Source organism: Cyanistes caeruleus, chromosome 2, assembly GCF_971803275.1.
Source record: "Cyanistes caeruleus chromosome 2, bCyaCae1.hap1.1, whole genome shotgun sequence".
NCBI lineage: Eukaryota > Metazoa > Chordata > Aves > Passeriformes > Paridae > Cyanistes > Cyanistes caeruleus.
Window position 1 is genome coordinate 121,072,900 of NC_141702.1, and position 18,026 is coordinate 121,090,925.

An 18,026-nucleotide genomic window follows, 5' to 3' on the forward strand; every position below is an offset into this window, starting at 1 on the left:
GGAATGAAAATATACACATCTATAATAAAGAAATGTATATAGGGTGATAGATAGGGAGATAGAGAGAGAGAGAGAGAGAGAGAGAGATAGAGCCATAAAAAAGAAATAAATAACAGTAATCCAAATCTGGACAGGTAAATTAATAATCAGTATGAAAACTATACGGATAGATGGTAATGTACTTTAATATCTGTTATGCATTGTATCTTTGTGTACAAATATAGAAGATCAATATTATAGAAATAGATATTAAAAATATTTAAAAGGGTTTAATTATTTTTTATTTGGTTAGAGGCTTAGAGGCAGGGCTTTTAAATGATTAATATAGAAATGAAAATATACACATCTATAATAAAGAAATAAATATAGGGAGATATATCTATGCATAAATTGAAATAAAAACCAAAAAAAAACCAAGTAATCTAAAACTAGACAAGTAGATTAATATTCAATATGAAAAATATATGGATAGACGTCAATATATTTTTATATTGATTATGCATTATATCTATGTGTAAAAATATAGATCAATATGATAGAAATAAATATTAATTACATTTAAGTGAAGGTGTATTTTGTTTTTTATTTGGTTAGAGGCAGGGCTTGCTAAGTTTCGATGGGGGGTGGGTTTTGGGGCGTTCCTCGGAGAAGAGTTTTTGGAAGGGGGTTGCACACGTGGTTTCTTGCCTCGCTTCTCTGCACGTGCAGGGGCGCCCCCCCGCCCGCCCCGGGCTGAGCTCTGCGGCAGTGCTGCCGCCTTGTGGGCACAGAGCGGTACTGCAGCTGTGCGCCGAGGCGGGCGGGGCCGGGCCGAGCGGGGGCCGAGCAGGGCCGAGCCGAGCCGAAGCGGAGGGGGCCGAACCGAGCCGCAGCAGGCCGGAAAGAGCCGAGCCGAAGCGGGCCGGAAAGAGCCGAACCGAGCCGAGCCGAGTCGCCCCCCCCCCCCCCCCCCGGAACCGGCCGGGAGGACCCCGGCAGAGGCGTTGACTCCAATGCCTGCCGCCGCAGGCGCGGCCGCCACCCAGCTACGGAGCCGCTGAGCCCCGCCGCCATCATCCTCGCCCGGGGAAAGGCGGCGGACAATCGGGCGGAGTGCTCGGAGTCGGTCGGCGTCGGCAGGTTTTTCGTTCAGGCAAGTAAGTTAGACAGACGCGCTGAGAGCAGCGGGGGCCTTAATTCTGCCTCAACAAAGATGGCCGCTGTGCCGGAAGTGGCTTCAGCCACAACAAAGATGGCGGCGAGGAAGGGCGGAAGTGTCGTCACGCCACGCACAAGATGGCTGCCCGATCGTGGCCGGCTTGACCTCCCAAGGATGGCGGCCAAAAAGGCGGGAAAATGGAAGGACCCCGGGCGGTGGGTGCGTGATTTCGACTGCCTGACAAACACCCCGGCACCGATGCCGCTCCGGCGCAATTTTCCGCGGCTTTTCCGGCCGTGCGGACACGGGCTGTGCGCTCGGCGGCGCCGGGGCCGGGCGCCAGCAGGTCGGGCGCCGACAGGCAGCGGTGAAGACGCCTCTCTCTGCCGGGGTCCTTGCCGCGGCCGCGTTCTGGGGCTTCTGGCACTCGCGACGACCCGTACCTCGCCGCCGCTCCTCTCGCTCCGTTCTCTCCCCCCACGGCCCGGGAAAATGGCGGAAACCCCAATGGCATCGGGACCGAATGGTCGCTCCCCAGCCCTGGGACCGAAGCAGCCCGAGGAGGCGGCTGCTCTGTGTGCCGGAACGGTGAGAGCGGCGGGCGGGGCGGGGGCAGGTTATCAACCGAGTATATACCTGTAAGTATAAAGATGAACAAAATAGATATTAAAAAATATTGAAGATAAAGGGGCTGCTTGGTTTTTATTTAGTTAGAGTCAGGGCTTTTAGATAAATAGGAAAAATAAAAATAAATAAAATATTGAAAGAATGAATATATAAAGGTATAGAGAAAATAAAAAAAAAAATATATATATATATATATTGTTATAAATGCAAAGGCAATTTCGGGTTATATAAAAGAGAAAATTTATTATCAAACAATAATAAATTCGAACAAAGAGAAAAAACCACAATAAAATAAGCAGCGCAGCGCTGGGTGGACAGGGTCTATACGCAAGGTATAGATGCTCCCAAATCCACACCTGAGAGTCTTTTGGCCTGGGTTTTTATAGGCAGTTTGTGTCCCGAGGCCAAATTCTAAGCAGGCACCCTTTGCTAAGAGGTTCTTAATTGTTCGAAGAATAGATTTCTTGGCACCGGAGAATAGAGTCAATAGACGTTGGGCAGAGGCTCCTCATATGTAAAGAGGTCCAGGATGTCTTTTTGATATCATTTTGGTCCGGGCCATTAGGGTGGAGTGGTGGCACCCATCCTGGAGCCGATGGCTATCTCGGCTGGCTCCTCTTCCTTTGTCTAGTTTCTCTATTTCTCCAGCACAGGTGGTCAGGGCGGAGATGCTCGGGCTCGGCGATATCTCGTCCGGGCCCGTTCTTTTGTTCGTTTGATGGCCCGTGTCCTGCCCATTCTTTCGGGGCTGATGTGCCTGCTTGCGATTGTTATCTGGGTGCTTGGCTGCAATCTGTTGCTTTGGAAGAGAAATCCTGCCTCGACTTGGAGGAGGATTTCTCATTCCATATTTTCATCATTTACAATTACATATACTTTATTTAAACCTTTTTTTTCGAATTTTTATTCATCTAATTCTTTATTACAGTCTCCCACCTAATAATTTGACTACATTAAAAATTCGTATTATTTTATTCAATCTTACAGAGGGATGAGTGTGAGATTAACTACATTCACTTTTCTCTCAGTCTGATATTTTGCTTTTAGGATTTAACTCGTCTTCATCTCTGGAGAAACAGAATACTTGGTCAAATTGTAAACATACCCGGTTAACTTCACTTTTTAACAACTCTAAAATTATTGGTTCATTATTGAAGGAAGCTTTTGTTTCATGTTTCAAATTTCTATCTTCTTAATACATTTTTCTACTTATAGTACACGTTTTCAAGTTCGCTTTATTGTAACATAGGATTGATTTTGAAATATGCTACAAAGGTGGATTGTCTTTTTTTTCTGATCTAGATGGTTTTATTACATTGACTATAAATTGAAATCGGAGGAATCTCTCCCACTTCTCTCTTGTACCTGAAGTGGGTAGTTTTGATCTTTTGTCTTTCAGGAGTTTGAAACTGCCCGTCTTTAAAACTTGCCTCTGAGCGGTAACATCAGACCTCCCCCTTTAATTTACAGATCTTATACTGAGTGCCGTTGGAAAAACACATCCCCTTTTGCAGTTCTGGAGGACAGTCAATCTTTCGTCCGGTTTCTGTGGCAGTCTGACACTGCTCACACTTCCTCAGGGGACTCTCCCCCGGAGGTACCTCGGGACTCATTCCCTCGGCCAAGCACACGGCTAGGTTCAGGACTATCAGGATTCCCTACCATTGCATCTCTCTGCCTTGCCTTTCGCCCGTATAGGAACATACGGCGGGGATTACCATCTTCTCGGCAGCAGGGACTGTCTTCAGGGGCCCTGGTAGTCTTTAAGGCGTACCTTCTTTTGAAAGTAGCTCACCGAGACGATTTAGTTGGGTCTGTCCTACACAGTACTTTAAACTTTAATTGTTTTTCGGCACTTGATTTCTAAAGCCTTGGCTTTGGAATCTAACTGGCCTCTTAACCCCTTTTGGAACAATAGGAACTACTCAGGAGAGTTTAGTTCCAAGGACCCCGCCCGGGTGGCAAGTGTTAAGAAACGGCTAGTCTCCTCCTGTTCTTTCTCTAGACACTTTGTGCACAATCTTTTAGGTTTGCACTCTCTTAAACAGTGGGCTACCCAAATCTGTTTACAATAAGCACACTCGAAGTGGATAAATGGAAAACAATCACAATCAGGATTAATACAACTTATCTGGTCGTCACTTGTCATTTGTGATGACGCTGGCGTTTGATTTTCAGTTCTCTCGGAGGTGTGGTGACTTTCCTCTCGGAGGAGTTGTAATCCATTACTTTTTTCACTCGAGGTGAGTGTGTCCAGCTCCTTTCTGCAGTCCGGACAGCTGTATCTGTGGTCAGGAGGACGAGAAACGGTCCTTCCCAGTGAGGGTTGAGGGGGAGCTCTTTCTAAGCTTTGATCAGGACTTTATCTCCAGGCTGTATTTGGTGTATGGCAAATCCCAGTGTTGTGCTTTGGGGAATCAGTCCTCTTTTCTGCAGACTGGTTAACAAAGCCGCTCGTTTTGCCTCTTTGTCTGCCAGGTTGTTACCTCGGGTGTGGAACTGCCATCTTGTTTGGTGTCCTTTTACATGGACAACTGATATTTCTTTTGGTTCTCTGACAGTCTGTAGAATTTGTCGAATGATTTCTCTATGGATTAACTCTTTTCTTTTCGTATTTATCAGACTTCTTTTTCTCAAATTTTTTTAAAAGTATGTACTACCTTAAAAGCATACCGCGAATTTGTATAGATGATCCCCCTCTTTCCTTTCAACCCCTGGAGGGCTCTCAGGAGAGCATAAAGCTCGCAAGCTTGTGCAGACCAGCTTGCTTTCAGGGGGCCTGATTTCACAATGCTTCCTGATATGCCATTCACTCTAGCATATCCTGACTTTCTTTTTCTCTCAACAACTTTCGAGGATCCATCTATAAACTACTTTTCTCTTTTTTCTAACTCTTGATTTTCTAAATCTGGTCTAACTTTAGTTTGCAATTCTACAGTTCCAATGCAATTGTGTAATAGTTTCTCTGTTGGTTCCTTAAACAGGAACTGCGCAGGATTCTGCTTAGTAGTGGTTCTTAATTCTAAACTAGGCGAGCTGATTAAGATGGCTTCATATTTCAGAAGCCTCAAATCAGTCAACCACTTTTCCGCTTTTTGTTGTAAGATATTTCTTACATCATGTAGACTATCAAGGGAGCTCCAAAAGTTACCCTTTTTTTTTTTTTCTTTTTTTTTTTTTTTTTTTTTTTTTTCTTCTCTTACTAATAAAGCTACTGTCACAATTGCTTGCAAACAAGTAGGCCAACCCCAACTAACCGGGTCTAAAAATTTTGAGAGAAACCTTATGGGCTTCTTTTTTCTGCCCACTCTTGGGTCAGAACTCCTTGTGCTGCTTGTCTATTCACATCTACGAATAATTGAAATTCTTATTGGTATCCGGTAAAGTTAGTACGGGGGCAGTTATGAGTGCATCTTTTAATTTCTGAAAATTAAATTCATTTTGCTCAGTCTATTTCAACTTATCAGTGTTTAACCTTTCATACAGAAATTTTACTTTTTTTACTAAATCTTTCAATTCATTGTCTGTAATATCTCAGGAGCCCCAAAAATTGTCTTATCTGTCTTTTTTGTTTTTGGGGCAGGGAGTGCAAGAATCCCTGCTACTCTCTCAGGGTCTAATTTCTTTTTCTCTTGAGATATCTAATGACCAAGGTATTTTACTTCGGGCTCTGTGAATTGCAATTTGGATTTAGATACTTTTAACCCCTTCTGTCTCAAGAAATTCAGTAAAGAAATCGTGCTTTTCTTCACCTTTTCTTCTGTCGTTCCGGCAATTAACAAGTCATCTACATATTGTAACAATTTTGTCCCCTCTTCTGGAATGAATTGGGTGAGTAGTTGTTCCAGAGCCTGTCCGAACAGATTTGGGGATTCTACAAACCCCTGTGGGAGGACGGTCCATCTCAGCTGTTGCTTTCGGTTTGTGTCTGGGTCCTCTCACTGAAAGGCGAAGAAATTTCTACTCCTTTCATCTAGAGGGCAAGTCTAAAAGCATCTTTTAAATCGATTACACTATACCATACATCTTTAGGTGAGAGCCTGTTCAGTAAAGTGTAAGGACTGGCCACCACCAGGAATCTGGTTCGGGTTCTAACATTTACAGCTCTGAGGTCCTGAACCAATCGTAAACTGCTATCTGTTTTTCTTACAGCCAGGATGGGGGTGTTATGCTGAGACATACAGGGTTTCAGGGTACCCTCTTTAAGGAGGTCGTCAATTACTTGTTTTAATCCCCTTCTCCCTCTCATCGGGATGCGATATTGTTTGATCCTTATAGGGTCTTTAGGGTCCTCGTTTTCTATTTTAATAGGCTTGATATCTAATTTCCCTATTTCTCCTTTTGAGTGCCACACTCTAGGGTTAATTTCTTCTTCGTCTTTGGGAGTCAGTTTGAATATTTTTACTACTAATTCAGAGTTTTTAACAACGATATTAATTCTTAATGCAAAATCATGTCTCTTCTTAATAAATTATAATCTGCTTTTTCTACAAGCAATAAATTTCTTAAACAAATTTTATTTTTCGATTCTATTCTTACATCTCTATTACAGATACTTTGAAAGGATCCCCCTTGATTCTAATTACAAAAACTTTTTCTTTGCTTGTCACACACCCCTCTGGCAATTTCTGCAGAGTACCTCTCTCTGTTCCAGTGTCCACTAAAAAGCTTACTTCTTGCCATTGGGGACTCACTTTTAATTTTATCAAGGGCTCCTTGGATGTTCTTGTCCCCAAATTAAAGAGCCTCTGACAGCCCCAATCTTCTTGAAAAATCTTTTCATTTTTTTTTTTTTTTTTTCTTTGCCTGCAATCTTGCTAAATGTGTCTTACTTTCTTACAGTAGTAACATTCGGGGAGCTCTTTCTGTGGGGTAGGGGCTGCCTTGTGAGTGCTTTTCTGTTTTCTAGGTAGTGTTTTAAACTTACCTTGTGTTTGTTCTTGCTTTTGGACTTCTTTGACCGCAGCTACTAAAACCTTAGCTTACAATCTCTGTTTTTCATCCTCCCTTCTCATATATACTTCTTGAGCTTCCCTCAGAAGCTCTTGGAGGCTTTTATCTTGTTACCTGTCAATATTTTCTAATTTCCTCTTAATGTCTTCTCAGGATTTGGCAACAAATTGTGTTTTTAGTAAGACCTCCCCCACGGGAGAGTTCGGGTCAGTTCCAGAGTAGATCTGAAAACTTCGCCGTAACCTCTCTACTCATTCCGTGGGCGATTTCTCTCTCCCTTGGCATTCCCCGAACACTTTACTAATGTTTTGACCTCGGGGAACTGCCTCTCTTATTCCCTGAACAATCATGTTTCTTAAATCTACCATGCTCTGCCTGCCCTCCTCCCTGGGCATTCCAGCTCGGGCTCACGCTAGGCCATTTCTGGTCACCTGGTGTCCCCTGTGGACTGCGTCGGTCCCAGTCTCTGATACCGGCTTGTTTAATCATTTCTCTTTCCTCTTGATTAAACAGGCGATCTCAGGATGGCCATAAGATCATCGTATGTGTAAATACTACTTCCTAAAAAGTTATCCAGCTTTTCAGCCACACTAAAGGATCGTTTAACAATCGCCCCATCTCCTTTTTAAAGGCTCGCACATCCCCGGGGTTAAGGGGAACATTCACAAATCTAATCACTCCCGGGGCTGTCGGTACTTCCCTGAGAGGGAACAACCGGTGCTCATTCTCACTATTCTCTCCCCCCTCCTTGCCTATCATTTTTGCTTTCAAACGAGTTCTACTTGCAGGAGGGGAACTGAGGTTTGTGGGGGTTTTCCCTTTTGTTGATTGTGGGAACTCCCCTGCCACCCGGTTACCGGTAGGGACCTCTTCAGTTAAGTGTGAGGGTCCCGGCTGTGGCGGCCGGACCGGCAAGGACGGATAGAGCTGTCCCCAGCCTTGTGCCGGAGAAACCTCTGAAGAGACTCCTGTGGTTACGGTGTTTGCAGGCGGGGAAAGGGGAAGGGCTGCCGGCATCGCTGCCAGCACCGAGTCTCCCGCTTGAGACACATGCATCTCAGTGGGTTGGTCTCGGGGGCCCGAAGGTGCTGAAGGCACCACTTGATCTGGGGACGACGGCCCAGCCAGTCCATGGTACGGGGGAGGTAAGTGGTCAAGGGGTTCCCAAGATTCAGTTTTTGACTCACGTTTTTCTTTTTGTTTCATTGGGAACAGCTCTACTCTGGCGTTTAACCAGAGCTTAGCATATTCTCTCTCCTCGGGGTCCGAGGGGTCCTTGTTCTCCACATAGGAGAACAACTTATTACAGGTCTATTTTTTCAGATGTGCCTAACACTGGCTAAGTAAGGTGACTTCTCAACTCCTGTCTTCCCCAAACTTCTATACAATAATGTATTAATTTTTCTTTCGATTTCCCTTTCCTCAGGGGACAATCTTCCCAGTGTTTTAACATTTACTTCAAGGGACTTTCCAGCGGGATGTCTGGTGATCTCTCCTCCGGATTGGAGGGATTTTTCCCTGTGCTCTTCCTTTGTAGCTTACTTTTTCTCTGCTCTATACTTTGCAAATATACTCGTTACACGTCCACCTTTCAAATGTGCCCACCACAGGCTAAGTGAGGTGGTTTCTCAGTTCTTGCCCTCCCCAGACCTCGGCACAATACCAGATTATTTTTGCCTTAGATTTCTTTTTTTCTCTCAGGGCAATTTTCCCAATATTTTAACATCCATCCCAAGGGACTTTCCGGTGGGATGTCTAGTGATCCCTTCTCTCTCTCAGAGGGACCCTTTTCATTACCCTTTTTCTGCATCTTACTTTTTCTTTGTCCCATATTGAAAAATATCTTACCTTTCTTGCGTTGTGTTCGTTCCACCTTTACCAGATGAATCAAAGTCTTTGCTAATACTCACCTCGCAGTTAGCTGTACTGGAGTCTCTTGTATTCAGCACTTCGATTCTCTCTTGGACCTTTGCCTAGGCCCGTTGACTGAAAGGGTTTACTAATTCCCGAGCTCGACAGGACGTCCTCTTCCCCTTTCAGCCTCCTGTGATCGGTCCCCCAGGACCTCCTTCGTCCCAGGTTTTTACAATCGTGTAAAGAGAGACCTTTCTCACACCGAATCGCTTCCTTCTTGGCCGGCCAATTCCCTCGCGGGAGGATGGAACCGCGACCTTGAAGTCCGCACTCGCTTCGTGATCAGATCACGTCTCACACAATCGCCCAATCACCAGCTCAACCTCACAGTACTTACAGCTATTTTCCTGCGAGGGTGTCTTCGTGCACAGATGACTTTTTACGAGCTACCAAGCCGCGGCTTTCTCGAAGGCTCCTCGCCTTCCCGAGCTCTCTGGATCCTTTCTCCCTTTTTATTGTGGTTTTTCCTTAGCCTAAATTTGGTTCGGATATAGGAATGTGCTGCGGAGGTTCTCGGCTCACCAGGCCGCTAAAATCAGCGGGGGTACCCGTCCTGGGTAGCGAGATTCTCCTGCAATTTCTCCTATCCGAGTCACGGCACCAATCTGTTATAAATGCAAAGGCAATTTCGGGTTATATAAAAGAGAAAATTTATTATCAAACAATAATAAATTCGAACAAAGAGAAAAAACCACAATAAAATAAGCAGCGCAGCGCTGGGTGGACAGGGTCTATACGCAAGGTATAGATGCTCCCAAATCCACACCTGAGAGTCTTTTGGCCTGGGTTTTTATAGGCAGTTTGTGTCCCGAGGCCAAATTCTAAGCAGGCACCCTTTGCTAAGAGGTTCTTAATTGTTCGAAGAATAGATTTCTTGGCACCGGAGAATAGAGTCAATAGACGTTGGGCAGAGGCTCCTCATATGTAAAGAGGTCCAGGATGTCTTTTTGATATCATTTTGGTCCGGGCCATTAGGGTGGAGTGGTGGCACCCATCCTGGAGCCGATGGCTATCTCGGCTGGCTCCTCTTCCTTTGTCTAGTTTCTCTATTTCTCCAGCACAGGTGGTCAGGGCGGAGATGCTCGGGCTCGGCGATATCTCGTCCGGGCCCGTTCTTTTGTTCGTTTGATGGCCCGTGTCCTGCCCATTCTTTCGGGGCTGATGTGCCTGCTTGCGATTGTTATCTGGGTGCTTGGCTGCAATCTGTTGCTTTGGAAGAGAAATCCTGCCTCGACTTGGAGGAGGATTTCTCATTCCATATTTTCATCATTTACAATTACATATACTTTATTTAAACCTTTTTTTTCGAATTTTTATTCATCTAATTCTTTATTACATATATATATATGTAGGCGTAAAAATAAGTAATAGAAATATATACATATATGTTGATTTATAATCTATAATATGATTTCTGTACGTATAGATGGTAATATGATATTTTAGGACATGTTATGTGTTTTGTATATCAAGAAGGTATATAAATATGATAAAAAATATATATTAAAATATTTTTAAATACCGTTTAAGATAAAGGGACTGTTTGGTTTTTATTAGGTTAGCTTCGCGGCTTTTAAATAAATACTACAAAAATAAAAACATAGAAATGTATATTAAGTATATAAAGATATAGACGTATGTTCAACCAGAAAAGTAAAGAAATAGAAGTAATGCCAATATATACAAACAGATTTATATTTAATATATATGTTATATATATTGATTTTATATATGTATTATATACATAATGAATATATATCATTAAAATGTATGTAATATATTTAATATATAATAACATACGTATACATGTTAAAATACTATATTTTGATACTTTATATATTGCTTGTCATATATAAATGAATATAGTATATAAATTTAAACATGTGTGGTGGAAATAGATGTTAATTTGTATTTTTTTTTTATTTTCATTGTTTTGGTATGTTTCTCGGAGGCAATCCTCCCCTTGCAGCTGCTGACAGCACTGAAAACCTGTGTGCTTCGTGGTGTCTATTGCCCAGCTGGAAACGATTCCCTTGTGTTTGGTGCATTAAGTCACACTGAGCTGTGTGGGATGGCAGGTGAGCACATTGCCCGACCCTTTTAGCTTTTCTGGCTCACGCACAACTTCCTTTCCTTTTGGATATGGAAAACAGGGAAGAGAGGGTAGTGTGACATTAGCACTAATTTCTAGCAGATTTTTAACTGCCCCTGATGCTCGTTCATCTTTGCAGTGTGGGTTTTCATGCTGACAAATCCTCTGCTTTGCCTTCTGCTCACAGTCAGCTGGGCCCTTTATTGAACAGATTTATCTGCTACAAGGCTACGCAGAAGGATGGAAAGGAGGAACACAGGGGGGAAAAAAAATAGATTCAAGGCATAGAGAAGGTAGCTGGTTTATTTGTATGACATGTAGCTTTTTTAGGATGTTTTGTTCTTTATATGGCGTTAATTTCAAAGAGAAGCCTGTGAACTTTGTGTTCCCCTTTTGGGGCTGGTTCTGGGGTAAGGAGGAAACACGAGGCCTAAATACCTCTGGCTTATCTGTCCAAGGATCTGCCTCAGTTGTGGCTCCCATCCTTCTGAAGGACTCTTCAGCACAAGTGAGTTACCTTCTATAACTATTTATTGTTGTATTGTTGTTGTGAGACCTCATTGCTGGGTGAGAGGACCAGGGGAAATGAAAGGCTGTATGCCACTGTTACTTCATCACTGAATTCTTGCACTCTGTTAAAATCAAAACAAAAGGGATTTACACTGTCAGAAACACTTAACTGTAAGTTAAGGTAAAGGTCACAGTGCTAAAACCTAAGAGCAGATAGGGTTGAGCTCCTTTGTCTTCCCTCTCCGGCAGCTTTTGTGACTCCTGCCTCCAAGGTATCATCAGATATCCCCTGGATCTTGCAGTGGAAGAGATGCTGAACCACCAGCTGTTCCATATTCTACACCATGTGTCTTTTTACCATGCTCCTCTGAGAAGCATCTCTCCCGTCTCTGTTTCTTTGCAGACAAGAAGGGAGAAACTGGGATTGCCTTTGTTCTTTTGCCTGTTAATAAAAAGGCCGCTTGTGGCTGTGTGCAGTGGCAACTGCATCACAGAATCTTAGAGGTGATTATTCACAGGTTAAGGAAATAATTCCTTTTTTTGTCACTGCTGCACTGAATTTCATAGGCGTGTCTGTGGCTTGATGCCTAAGATATTTAAAGCAGGTTTTATTCTTACAGGGGTTTTGCACACTAAAGTGTCTGCCCAGGTTTTGTTTCCAAAAGTGAGGTATAGTGCTGGGTGTTTAATTTGGTATGTTACTTGTTCTGTTGTGTAAATAACTGCAGCTCCCTCCCTGTGCCTGTGTATTGCAGGGGCAGGCGAGCGCTGGTTATAAAGGTGGTGATAATTAGGAAACAAGGCCTCCATTCTTGGTCTCGGGCTGTTTCAAATGGGGAGGGATCAGTGTCCTGACTTCTCTCCCTCAGAGGCAGGGTTCCTGGACGAGGTGACCCAGGACAGCTTCGTGCTGGGCCCGGGCTACGACCGCCCCTACCAGCTGGAGCCCGCGGTGAGGGAGCCCAAGAGCATCCAGCTGTACCAGCACCTCAACCTCAAGAGCTGCATCTGGACCTTCGACGCTTATTACGACATGACGGAGTTAACTGATGTCTGTGGGGGCTCTGTCACCGCTGACTTCCAGGTGAGATGCCCATCCAGAGCTCTCCAGGTATCCCAGATCTCTCTCAGTTCTCAGGCACAGCTCTGCCGTGTGTGGAGCTGCTGCTCTGCCCTGCACAGGTGGAGCGTGGCTTTCCCCCCACCCTCACCTGGAAGAAAACAGTGCTGTGTGCATTTATTTCATTTATTTTCCATTTCATTCATTTTCCATTTATTTTATTCTCTAAATCTTCAGAGTGCCAGGAAAATACTGGTTTCTTTTAATGTAGGGCCGTACTGGAAATACAAAACGTTCTCAGCTGGGCTCTCTTTTATAAGTTTGACTGTGTTCTCGGCCAATAGAAATGAGCAGAGGCGGCTCAGGCCATGCTCCACAACATGGGATATTTTGGCTCATTCCCTAATTAAGAGACCAGAAGCCAAAAATGTTCCTCTAGAAACGAGTGGCTTTCCCTGTTTGGGGTGTCTCACTGTCCTCTCCTGGCTGCGTTATCCACGTGCAGCCCACTCCATCTCCCCCAGGCTCTCCCATTAAATTGCTTGGACCAGCATCATCTCTCTTAATTCCTGCCAGCCTGGAACTAGTTCATGAAGTTTCCTTTTATAGCTCCAATTGTTTGCACAAACCCAGAGGAGCCGCCTGGCCGGAGAAACTGCCCAGTGGAGCATGTGGAGCCTGGCCCCAGCCAGGCTGGAACATCTCCCCGAATTCTCCAGGGCCTGCAAAGTACAGCTGCACTCTGCAGATAATAAATGGAGAGCTCTGGGGGGCCTGAACAAGCAGAATTGCTCATTTTTAATTCACAGCCTTGGAAATCAGGGGGGTTTTGAGGTGAAATTGTGCCCAGAGTTCCTTTGTCCCATGGTCCCAGGGAGCCTTAGCACTGCCCCCGGATTACAACGCCGGTTTGTCTGAGGTACCTGCACGTAAAGAACGTCCAGAGTCACCTCTGACTTCACTGCAAGGCGCATAACCCCCTTTCTGGGGTTTTATTGCCAGGTAAGGGACTCTGCTCAGTCCTTCCTGACAGTCCACGTCCCTCTCTACGTGTCCTACATCTGTGTGACGGCACCGAGGGGCTGGGCTTCCCCGGAGCACTGCAGCGAGATGGAGTTCTCCTTCTTCTACGACACCGTTCTCTGGAGGACAGGTGAGCCTGAGGCGCTCCAAGGGCTATGGAAGAAGTGGTTCCTTCATGTTTTCCCCTTAGCTCCTGCACTGCCCCCAGAGTCCTGAGGGAGCGGGGAACTCGGAATATTGCCTTCCTCTGTGCTTGCGGGGGGCTTAGGCAGCCGGTGGCTGACGGAGGGAGCGTGCAGCTGGCTCACTGGAGGCTGATCCCAGCTGAACCCTGCCTTGTGGAGGTGTCCCAAGCGCTTCTGGGGCTGGCAGAGCCCAGCAGAGGAGAGCGAGGGTGCTGTGTGGGCTCCCAGCGGCGCTGTCCTTGCAGGGATCCAGACGGACAGCGCGCTCTCGGCCTGCCTGCAGATAATCCCCATCTACATCCGCGAGGACGGCCGGCCGGTCATCGAGTTCAAGACGCAGGCCAAGTTCAGAGGTGAGGGCAGCGATCCTGGCAGGGACACAGAGCAGGGTCACACAGAGCTCTGCTCTGACGGCACAGGCAGCGGAACGAGTCCCCGTCCCCGCCGGGAGCCCCTCTGCCCCTGCGAGGTGGGGCCTCTCCGCGCTCTGCCTCCCGTCACCTCCTTGTCCTCCCCCAGGGCTGTTTGTCATGGAGCACCACAGCCTGCCAGGTGTCAGGTCCTCTTTGGTAACTGCAGAGCACCTGGGAGGCATCGAATTTGCCCTGCAGCTGCTGTGGAGCGCTCAGACTTTTGATTCTCCCTACCAGCTCTGGAGAGCAACCAGCTCCTACAACAGGTGAGGGCTGGGGGTGCAGTCCCCTCCAGCAGCTTCCCCCACAGCACCACGTTCTCCCTGGCACCCCTCCAGCAGCCACGCCAGCAATAGCACGGAATGCTCAGGAGCTTGGTCAGAGCTGGAGCACCGTTGTACTGCGAGAAAAATCAGCTCAGCCTCTTGGAAAGGAATGTTTCCAGCAGTGCAGCCTGTGGATAGACTGATCCCAGAGTCACACTTGTCCCTCGGGGACTGCTGGATGACATTGCTGGGGCAAGGGAGAGGTGCTGCCCTGGGTGAAGAGCTTTGAGCTGTGCTTGGTGGCTGCAGGGTCTTCTGTCTGTTCCCAGGAAGGATTACTCTGGAGGATACACCATCTTCCTGATGCCCTGCACGGTGCAGCCCACGCCGCCGTGGGCAGAGCCTGGAGCCAAGCCCCTGCCCTGCCCTGCACGGCTCACGCTCCCGAGCGGTAAGAGGGCAGGAGGGCAGGCTCGGCCCCTTTGGGGTGCACACCCGTCCAAACCTCATCTCCCCTTTGTTTCCTTCCTTGTCCCAGTTGCAGGTTTTTGATTCCGATCGCCTTCCGGCAGACAAACCGCCCACTTCCAGTTGTTTACTCCCTGAACACAGAGTTTCAGCTCTGTAACAACGAGAAGGTTTTTCTAATGGACCCCACCAAATCGGAAAGGTCTCTGGCAGAAATGGATTACAAGGGGGCTTTATCCAAGGGTAGGATTTACCTCTCCTCTTCTGCCTGTGCCCAGCATTTCTGCTTTCACAGCTTCCATTCCCTGGAGAGGAAAGGGCAGAACCCACGTGTAGCTTTGCCTCTTCTACAGCAGTAATTGACATCTTACAGCCCTGTGAAAGAACAGCGTGCTCTGGCACCGCGTTTTGTCACTCCCACACACCGAGCCCTTCCCAAACAACCCCAACCGTTCTGAACACGGACACTTGGCTCTGGCAGCGTTTTCCTGCTTGGGAAATTTCACCTGCCCCTCTTTGTCCCGACCTCCCCCGGGCAGATCCTGTACGGGCGCGTGCTCTGGCACCCCGAACAAAACCTCAACGCCGCTTACAAGCTGCAGCTGGAGAAGGTCTACCTGTGCACAGGCAGGGCTGGCCACGTGCCCCTCTTCGACCCCACGGGCACCGTCTACAACCAGGGGCCCCAGTACGGCTGCATCCAGCCCCACAAGTACCTGAAGCACCGATTCCTCCTCCTGGTGAGTGCTCTGCTCCTGCTTCTTCCCGTTTGGGATTTGCTCTGGCAACCGGCAGGCGGTGGCTGCAAAGGGATGAGGAAGGGAGCCCGTGGGGGATGTTTTGTGCTGCTGCTGCTGCTGCTGCCAGCTGTGAACACCAGATCAGTTTTCCCCCACCCTTTGAGTGTGTTCCTCAATCTGTGCCCACGTGTACGTGTGGAGATGGGGCATTCGGACTAGATCCCTGACACAGGTGTTTGGTGGGGCTCTGGCTTCCAGCCTCCCTTGGGAAAGCAGACAGCATCCCTCACCACACTTCTCTGACTTTCCAGCACCGAAACCAGACAGAAGTGACGGGTAAGTATTTCCACGCTGTGCCTTTTGACTCTGCCCACTTTGCTTCCCAGCTGTCCGAGTTCCACTCGGTGAGCAGCATGCCCGGAGTTGATGGATTTACTCTCAAGGTGGATGCTCTCTACCAGGTATGGAGTACCCAGTGCTTTTGGTAGCCCAAAATGGACTTCTCTGTCCAGGACCTCCTGAACACTTGGTGAATTGTAGACTCTGGGCCTTCACACTTCACCTCTGATACAAGAAATGAAGATGAGGATGTTAGTCCCGTAATTTCATTTTTTTTTTCCCCTGAGGCACTCATGAGAAAGCTCTTTAAAAACACTTTATTCGTGTTCCTGAAGGAATTAATGCCATTGCAAAGGCAGGACACCTCGCTGGGTGGTGCGTGCTCCCGAGGAGCTCCCCTTGAACAGCGAGGTGGAGCTGCCCCGGGGCGCCCCGAAGGCGGCGGGCGGCCGCTGCTGCACCGTCAGGAACCTTCATCCACCGAGGGACAGCGGCGGCCTCTGCAAGGGCCAGGGCAGGGAAGTGAAGCAGGTGCACTTGCAAGTCATACGGGTATTTTTTTAGTCTGGTGAGGAGGGGCAGCTGTCAATTCCCCCTGCTCCCGTCTTAGCGACTGCACCGCCGCCCTTCCTCCGTGCTGCTCCAGCTCTCCCGGGCTTAACTGGGCAGGGTGGCGAAGGCATCTGCCACCCCCGTGAGCCAGCCGAGGAGCAGCCGGGTTCCTCTTTGGCCTCCGGAAGAGAGTAAAGCTAAAATACAAAACCCGCTGTGATCGGGGTGTCCCTTCTTGCGCCGCCCCGCCGGTCTCCCTCATTCCCCTGGGGCGCGGCGGGCCGGAGCCCCACGGAGCTGCTGCGCCGGGGAAGGGAAGGAGGGAGACGCGGGCGCCCAGCTCGCCTCGGGCCCCGCCGCGGCCTCGGGGCCGGCGGAGCGGGGGGCCCGGGCCGGGAGCGCTCCGGGGCTGCGGGACCGGCCGGGCCCAGGCGGGGGCGCCGCGTCCGCACCGGGACCCGCAGCGCTCCCGCAGCCGGCGCCGCCCTCCCGCCGCGATGCCGAGCCCGGGACCGAGCCCGATCCGCCCCACGGGGGAGAGGCGGCACCGCCCGGGACCGCAGGGCGGACACCCGCAGGACCCGAACCCCCGCATCCCGGCTCCGGCTGTGGGCTCCGTCACCCGCTTTCGGTCAGCCCCGTCCCGGCATCGCGGCAGGAGGGGGGAGTCGAGTCCCGGCGAGGGAGTGCCCAGTCCCCCCGGCCTTGTCTCAACCCCAATCCGGCCGTGCTCCGCCGCCCCCGAGACCCGCCACCCGGGGCCGGCCGGGGGAGAGGCGGCACCGCTCCGCCGGCGGACACCGGCAGGACTCTGCCCCGCGGCAGACCCCGTCCCGAGCCGCGGCCCCGACGCAGCGCGCAGGGCTCGGAGCGGAGCCCGCCGGGAGCAGCCCCCGGGCCGGGGCTCGCCCGGCGCCGAGCGAGAGTCCCGGGCCGGCGGCACGGGGGGCGGGGCCGCATGAGGAGCGGGGCCACGGGGCACAGCCCGAGCGCGCCTGGGAACTGCCGGGGGGTCCCGGGCGGCGCCGCCTCTCCGTCATCGAGGCGGCATCGGCCTCGCGTCCGGGATCGGTTCCGGGTCCGGGATGGCGGCGGCGATTCCCGCCGCGTGTGGGCCCGGGACCCCGCAGGGCGCCCTCTGGCGGACGCGGAGCGCCCGGTGCGAGCGCGCCGCCCCCGGCGGCCCCGGGACAGCGGCACGAGGGGGGCGAGGCCAAGGAGGGGCGGGGCCGGCACAGGGGCCGGGGCACGGAGCGCGTGCGCAGCTCGGGACAGCAGAGCGCGTGCGAGGCGCGGGGCCGCCTCAGGTGTGCGGGGCGGGGCCGGCACAGGTGCGAGGGGGGGGACCGAGGCCACTTAAACACCGGAAGGGCGGCGGCCGCCATTTTCTCCGGGAGGAGCCGGCTGCGGCCGCTCCGGTAAGGCGCTTCTCTCTTTTCTGCTTTTTTCTCTCCTTTCTGCTTTTATCTCTCCTCTCTGCTTTTATCTCTCCTTTCTCTGCTTTTATCTCTCCTCTCTGCTTTTATCTCTCCTTTCTCTGATTCTTTCTCCTCTCCGCTTTTATCTCTCCTCTCTCTGCTTCTTTTTCCTCTCTGCTTTTCTCTCTCCTCTCTGCTTTTATCTCTCCTTTCTGCTTTTCTCTCTCCTCTCCGCTTTTATCTCTCCTTTCTGCTTTTATCTCTCCTCTCTGTTTTTATCTTTCCTTTCTCTGCTTTTATCTCTCCTTTCTCTGCTTTTATCTCTCCT

General features: G+C 49.3%; 2 protein-coding genes across 5 annotated transcripts; both read left to right on the forward strand.

The window, feature by feature from the left end:
• The first annotated feature begins 1,558 nt into the window (after positions 1 to 1,558).
• LOC147655196 (extracellular matrix organizing protein FRAS1-like) lies at positions 1,559 to 16,490 on the forward strand. 4 transcript variants are annotated; one of them, XM_086879432.1, is made up of 8 exons: positions 1,559 to 1,726; positions 10,584 to 10,710; positions 12,104 to 12,318; positions 13,297 to 13,447; positions 13,748 to 13,855; positions 14,022 to 14,181; positions 14,511 to 14,632; positions 14,720 to 16,490. In XM_086879432.1, the coding sequence occupies exons 1-8, from the start codon at positions 1,631 to 1,633 to the stop codon at positions 14,731 to 14,733; spliced, it is 993 nt and encodes a 330-aa protein (XP_086735558.1). In that variant the 5' UTR covers positions 1,559 to 1,630; the 3' UTR covers positions 14,734 to 16,490. The 4 variants fall into 4 exon arrangements, 3 of the variants coding, with proteins under 3 accessions (XP_086735558.1, XP_086735557.1, XP_086735556.1); XM_086879431.1 differs by having other exon boundaries at positions 1,564 to 1,776; positions 10,584 to 11,738; positions 11,855 to 12,318; XM_086879430.1 differs by having other exon boundaries at positions 1,569 to 1,726; positions 10,602 to 10,710.
• Positions 14,865 to 16,043, forward strand: LOC147655197 (extracellular matrix organizing protein FRAS1-like). The gene is made up of 3 exons (XM_086875221.1): positions 14,865 to 14,981; positions 15,189 to 15,389; positions 15,776 to 16,043. Exons 1-3 carry the CDS (start codon positions 14,865 to 14,867, stop codon positions 15,875 to 15,877), a joined length of 420 nt encoding a protein of 139 aa, XP_086731347.1. The 3' UTR covers positions 15,878 to 16,043.
• Positions 16,491 to 18,026: the final 1,536 nt, after the last annotated feature.

Excerpts from the sequence above, each read along its gene's own strand:
- LOC147655196 (XM_086879432.1), top strand. The coding sequence starts at position 1,631 with ATGGCGGAAACCCCAATGGCATCGGGACCGAATGGTCGCTCCCCAGCC. Across the intron at positions 1,727-10,583 it reads CTGCTCTGTGTGCCGGAACG|GCAATCCTCCCCTTGCAGCT; the intron begins GTGAGAGCGGCG and ends TGTTTCTCGGAG. Across the intron at positions 12,319-13,296 it reads CTGTCACCGCTGACTTCCAG|GTAAGGGACTCTGCTCAGTC; the intron begins GTGAGATGCCCA and ends TTTTATTGCCAG.
- LOC147655197 (XM_086875221.1), top strand. The coding sequence starts at position 14,865 with ATGGATTACAAGGGGGCTTTATCCAAGGGTAGGATTTACCTCTCCTCT. Across the intron at positions 14,982-15,188 it reads GGAAAGGGCAGAACCCACGT|ATCCTGTACGGGCGCGTGCT; the intron begins GTAGCTTTGCCT and ends TCCCCCGGGCAG. Across the intron at positions 15,390-15,775 it reads AGCACCGATTCCTCCTCCTG|CTGTCCGAGTTCCACTCGGT; the intron begins GTGAGTGCTCTG and ends TTTGCTTCCCAG.